Source organism: Olea europaea, chromosome 11, assembly GCF_002742605.1.
Source record: "Olea europaea var. sylvestris chromosome 11, O_europaea_v1, whole genome shotgun sequence".
Lineage (NCBI taxonomy): Eukaryota > Viridiplantae > Streptophyta > Magnoliopsida > Lamiales > Oleaceae > Olea > Olea europaea.
The window spans coordinates 9,138,846-9,144,981 of NC_036247.1; the positions used below are offsets into that span (position 1 = coordinate 9,138,846).

General features: G+C 34.2%; 1 protein-coding gene across 2 annotated transcripts; it reads left to right on the forward strand.

Moving 5' to 3' along the window:
- Positions 1–1,361: 1,361 nt before the first annotated feature.
- LOC111403272 (nudix hydrolase 1-like) lies at positions 1,362–5,284 on the forward strand. 2 transcript variants are annotated; one of them, XM_023031706.1, is made up of 3 exons: positions 1,362–1,710; positions 4,561–4,858; positions 4,937–5,284. In XM_023031706.1, exons 1-2 carry the CDS (start codon positions 1,557–1,559, stop codon positions 4,839–4,841), a joined length of 435 nt encoding a protein of 144 aa, XP_022887474.1. In that variant the 5' UTR covers positions 1,362–1,556; the 3' UTR covers positions 4,842–4,858; positions 4,937–5,284. The 2 variants fall into 2 exon arrangements, with proteins under 2 accessions (XP_022887474.1, XP_022887473.1); XM_023031705.1 differs by having other exon boundaries at positions 4,561–5,282.
- Positions 5,285–6,136: the final 852 nt, after the last annotated feature.

Consider the following 6,136-nt stretch of genomic DNA (forward strand, 5'->3'; position numbering starts at 1 on the left):
TCTTTAAATGAAAAATCTTCCTCTCCCTATCCCTCTCGAATATTAAAAAAAATTAGATTCGACCAAAAAAAAAAATCCCGGTAGGAAAAATCACTTGAGAAATTGAGAGAAAAATTTTACCTTTGACTTTAAAATATAAAAATATTTTTTGAAATCTACAGTAGTCACTTCAAAGATTTGTTGCTTGCTGCAAAAAGGCAAATAAACATATTAAAATACAACGTTCCAAATCCATGATGATGGAATTTTATCCACAAATAAAGTTAGAAAAATCACATTTGTTACAAATCGAAAGACGTCGTCCCACAAAAAAAAAAAACAAAACAAAAAAAACCCACATGTATAAATTTCAATTTAGATAATTGGCACAAAACGTCCCTACCTTTCAATTTTTATGTAGAAAAACGTTCATACTTTTCATTTTATGGCATTTTCACCTCTACATTTCCACCTTTCATTGTGCAAAATGTCCTTTTTATCCTTTTGACTATTTTACCTTCCTATTCAAATAAAAAAAAAACCTAATTGAAAATATAGTCAAAACATAACAAATCAGTCAAAAATCAATTGCATCCTTTCATATTGACTACAAACAGGAATTTTCTAACCATATTCTATTTTAAATAATCAACAAAATATATTTGCTCCAATCCATTAAAAGCGCAAAATTACCCATCTCACATCCCAAATCATACAACATTGAAATTTTCCTGCAAGCCTTGCATTCATTGAACAGCCCGTACATCTCACTTTATGAAACCTGAGAAAATTGCAGTTTGCTCAGTGCAAGTGAACGCACGAGTTCATTCTGTAATCCAGTTAATTTTATGACGGAGGCCAATGTGCTCAGTGCAAGTGAACGCACGAGTTCATTCTGTAATCCAGTTAATTTTATGACGGAGGCCAATGGTGCCTAGCGTGCATTCCTACCTTCGTGAGGGGAGCAATTAGTAATTTTTGACTAATTTGTAATTTTATTTGAAAATTAGGACGATGGTTGCAATTAACTCTTCATTTTTTTTTCTTTTCTTTTTGTTTTATTTGAATAGAAGGGTAAAATCGTCAAAACAGATGAAAAATGATCTTTTGCACAATGAAAAGTGGAAGGTAAGGGTAAAAATGTCAAAAAATAAAAGGTATAGACGTTTTTTTACAAAAATCTTGAAAGATAAGGACGTTTTGTATCAATTACCTTTCAATTTTTTACTGCTTCCGACGATAAACACTATGTTCTAAGAAAATAATGTCGTGTAATAGTAAACCATTGTTACAATTTTGAGCGATCGTGTTATACTGTCCTTTTCAACGAAAGTGGATGACAAAGAAGACTATAGTTGAACGGGAGTGTTTATTTTCTAGAGCGTAGAGAATGAAATCATAAATATTCTATGCGGTTTACGGAACTTCTCATAAAAGTTAATTTACGCAGAGTCTTTAAAGGTTCGGGTTCAACCTTTTATTTACATAGAGTCTTTGAACTACGTGCACCTGCCAGTGCAATTTGCTCATGATTTGTCTCTCCTTGGGCCTCTGAAAACTAAGGAACTGCCGAACTGATGCCGCTTCAATCACATTGTCATTACCACCGAAGCCAGAACAAATTGCGGGTGGGGGTGTTCCTGCTGAAGGGTAATAAAGTGCTGCTGGGCCGCCGCCTCACCGCCGTTGACCGCAATACCTTCCCCCTTCCCGGCGGCCACCTTGAATTCGGTTAGCACATAAACGTCCTTTTACTTTTTCACACGTATCATTATTTTATACTGATTATTGCTACCATACTGTGTTGGGAGATTTTAAAATAATTGAATTACACCTTTTGTTATGGGTTATGAATTTCTATATAATGATGAATTTTATTTTAACGAGTAGCAGAGTTTTAGGTTAATGTAGAGATGTGTTTGATAATGTTAAAAGATAATTTCTTGATCAGATTCTTGAAAAGATTGAGACTGCCCATAGCAATGGGAAGCCAATAAATTAAGGACCATTTGCTCCCACTTACTCCCTCTGGCAAATAATTGAGAGGAATGACACTTCCCATGCTTTATTTCCTTTGTTGGAATTATAGGGCGGGGGGATCTGGCCTTGCATTTTAAATTCAAGATTAGAGTAAAAACTTGTGGGGAACATAGTATAGGGAAGACTCTTCTAAGATGGAGAACTATTGAATGTTCTTTGCTTGACATGAAATGGAGACAAATTTGATTCTCTTGGCAGTAAGATGGGTGGTGATGCAACAGAAAACTAACATGAATGAAATACGCATGAAATGCGTTGATTCTAGGAATTCCAGGGAATTTAGGAAATCAAGGTTAGTTGATTCGCAAGAAGAATATTGAATATTTGATATAGTTATGAGAAAACTCCCAATTCACAGTATTTTTATTCATAGACGATTTGAGTTAGGATGACGAATTATTCTAGCTTATATATAAGCAACCCATGGTGCACAATAAGATAAGAATAGCAATTAAAAGGAATTACAAAGCTGAAAAGGAAATAAATGACAGTTAAAGGAGATAATAGGCCATCAAGGGAAATGAATTGGAGGGATCCTTGTGCGTGCAATTATCTATGAGACTTGGAGACAATCTGTCAAGCATGTTTTCATATTTTTAGCCTTGGAATTGGTGGAAATAATTGAGAGAAATCAATCAGCGTATGTTCGACTCGTATGTTCGACCAATTAGACTAATGAAAATTGTCCTAAATGTCATTATTGCGTCAAGGCGTCTTACTGCAGAGAGAAGACAAAAAAAATTAGCTAATTTTAAAAGAAAAAAATAAAAAAAATAAATAAATAAATAAAAGAGCCAAACATGCTGTAAGGCTGCTTAAAGAAAGACCTTGTTAGAGCTTAGAAAATATGCACTTTTACTATTTAATGGACTTCAGCCTATTAGTACTAATCTCCATTTAGATGCGCCTCCTTCTGTTGGTGAATTTGGCCATGACTCCTCTTTTGAGATGGCTATGTGACATTAATACCTTATGTTGAGGGTTTTTATCAAACATCTGGTTTCAACAAATGATTCCATTAATTTGCTGAGAAGAGGATCATAAGAAACTCATATGTAATGAAGGAAGAAATTTGTTGAATAATTTAGTACTAAATATTTTATGAATTTCCTAATTTCCATTGGAATGACACCTCTATCATTCAAGTCATAATGATGGATGATCATACATGTATGTACAATTGATCATTCCTGCATCTCATGCAGACTGAACGGTTCCTAATTGGAAATAGAAAGTTTGAGTATTTTATGAATAACTAATGAAAATAAAAAATATACAATTAAAGCAATATAATGAATGGAGAACATATATTGTGTTCTTGGTGAAGTTTATATATAATTTTACTTCACAAATCAACATTTTCTTTTAAGTAACAAATAATTTTGTTTATCTCACTTCATAACTCCAATCTTCAAGACCACACCAGCTTTCTTGTTAAACCTCAAGCCTTGTTAAATGTAGCGGCTCGACCTTATGTAGCCTTCGTTTCCTCTCCTTATGTGGGCCCATATGATCTTGAGTGTTTAAGCTCATCTTCCCCTCACATAGACAGTTTGAATTTAATTGCTTCTATCACTACTGAAAAAGAAAGGAAGATTGTTGAGCAAGGTACCACTTGGAAGAAAATATGGGAAGTTCATCTTTTGAAGAAGTCATCTTTCTTGGTTGTGAAAATGAGCAAAAGTCAATCTTGAAGAATTGATGTACCACCCACAAGCGGAAACTCGTCATTGTTCATGGGAGAATACTACATCATTGACACTTAACTCTCTACAAGCTGAAAATGAAGATGATTTCAAGCTTGTTACTAAATGTAAAACCAAGCATCACCTGGTAACAAAAAGTAGATCTAGAGAGAGGTAGTCTTTTATTTGTTTTCTTTTCGATTAAGGGGCTCAAAGTCATTCCATTTTGTGTTGTGTCCACTCCTAATTAACCAAAATTAGTTTCCTTTGGAACTCTAATTGGATTTAATTAGGTAACGTTTGTTCCTGAACTGCTTTCTTTCCAGTGGAGGTTTAAAACTAGTCCCTCTCCTTTATTTGTATTTCTTGTTTCATTATTAATAAAAACTCCACCTTGGTGGTTTTACAATTAATAAATAAAGAAAGAATTATCTTCTACCGTTACTCGACATCGTATCTGCGAGATGAGTTAATGTTGATATCAAAGACTAAGTACAGCGGTCGTGGTGAGGATAGAGAGAGGGAAGCGAGCAGGAGGTACTGCATTTCACTCATTAGGGGAATTTCAGTCCAAATATCAATCTTGTAAAATGGGTATATATTTAACATAAGCTTGGAATTGTTAAGAGGGTTAGTTTGTCGCTTTTCTTCAAGTCCGCCAACCTACAGAACCAATAAGAGCAGGAAAATACTTGTTAAGTAAAATATCTTTATATCTACATGGTAACCACGATTGTTTTAGTTGACGTCAAACCGTAAACCTGGAGGCAAAATTCTCCCATTTCATTCACCAGAAACGCATACTTATTTATTCTCTTTACTTTACCAGTTTTGTATTTTATCATCTTACTTTCAGGAGAAAGCTTTGGGCAATCTGCAGCCAGAGAAGTTGAGGAAACTGGTTTGGACATCACAGAAATTGAGTTTCTCACTGTCACCAACAATGTCCTTTCAGATCCAAAGCCATTACAGTTTATTGTCTTCCTCCTGCCAGATCCTAATCAGATGCCCATCAATCTTGATCCTGAGAAATGTGATGGTTGGGATTGGTACGACTGGAACGATCTTCCGAAACCATTATTTGAACCGTTAGAAGCTATTGTGCTACGGGGTTTCAATCCTTTCCCGTCCCATTAGACGGTGATCAAGATTAGGTATCGTACAGTTGTCCAGCTTCCTATGCCTCTCTTTGCAATTAACTTCATCTAGGATAATATATTAATATATCACAGAGTCGAAAATGATGCTTGGGTAGCTAGACAGAATGGGATTGCAAAATTACAGGACAGGTTAGCTGATTGTTGCTGAATGTGATTTTCTTGATCAAGCATTTGAAAGGAGTGGCCTATTTGATCTGTTTATATGCATTGATTTTCAGTACTTGCATTACTTTGTTAGTAAACAACACATTTGAACGATACAGAGATCTCTAGCTTTCTCTTTCGTCCTTTTCCTTTTCCCCTCGCCAAGTATCAAATCCGTTCAGTGCAACACAGTCAAGTAGTTCTTATCGTGTTTTCTCAAGATGGTAGTTGTAGAATTATTGGAAAAATAGACGTGTATAAATTCAATTCAAATAACATATCTTTTATGTGCATAAAATCGGATAGAATCTTGACTTACCAAAATCGAATACAAAAAGTAGAAGTGAGAAATGCATGAATATGAATTTGGTCGGGGCAATAGTTCGACTCTTTCTCCTTAAGACGATAATGCCCCGTATGAGTGTTAATGGTTTTTTGGCATTCATCACTCAAGATACAACGATCACTTCTCACAATAAGAGCACTCTAAATTGAGTAGATCAATGAACCGACTTATGTTTTAAACCCTCTTTATATAAAATTTGGCTTCACATGAATGCAAAATTTTGAAGTGAATATGCATTAGTGTGATAATGCAATCATGAAGTTAATGAATAAATGAATACAAACATATGGGGTATATATATAGATGTTGAAAATATTTGTCTCAAAAGACAACTATTGGAATCTAAGTCTTATATGGCAGTTGCATTCTTAAATACCTCGACCAAAATCACATTTTGTCATAGTACGTAAACACGTTCCAATTGTGCAATGTTAATAACATGATAATATAATATTATCTTCACTTTGCACTAATTATCTCACTTAATTTCATCAAATTAATATAGGCTATCATCATTAGGCATGAATTATATCAACCAAAATTAGTGTAATATTCAACAAGATAAGAATAGATGTTACTGTTGGTAATTACAATGAAGAAGAAACGGGACAATTAGTATAGCCCCACAATATGTTCTTCATTTGCAAGAAAGAAAGTCCCTACCGTAAAACTCCATGATCAAAATATAGTTATATTACTACTGTTAAATTAAACAACAATTTCCGAAAATTGTAAGATAAAGTATCGACTCGCACGATGCACTTCCAAAACCAACTATATCC

Excerpts from the sequence above, each read along its gene's own strand:
- LOC111403272 (XM_023031706.1), top strand. The coding sequence starts at position 1,557 with ATGCCGCTTCAATCACATTGTCATTACCACCGAAGCCAGAACAAATTG. Across the intron at positions 1,711-4,560 it reads CGGCGGCCACCTTGAATTCG|GAGAAAGCTTTGGGCAATCT; the intron begins GTTAGCACATAA and ends TCTTACTTTCAG.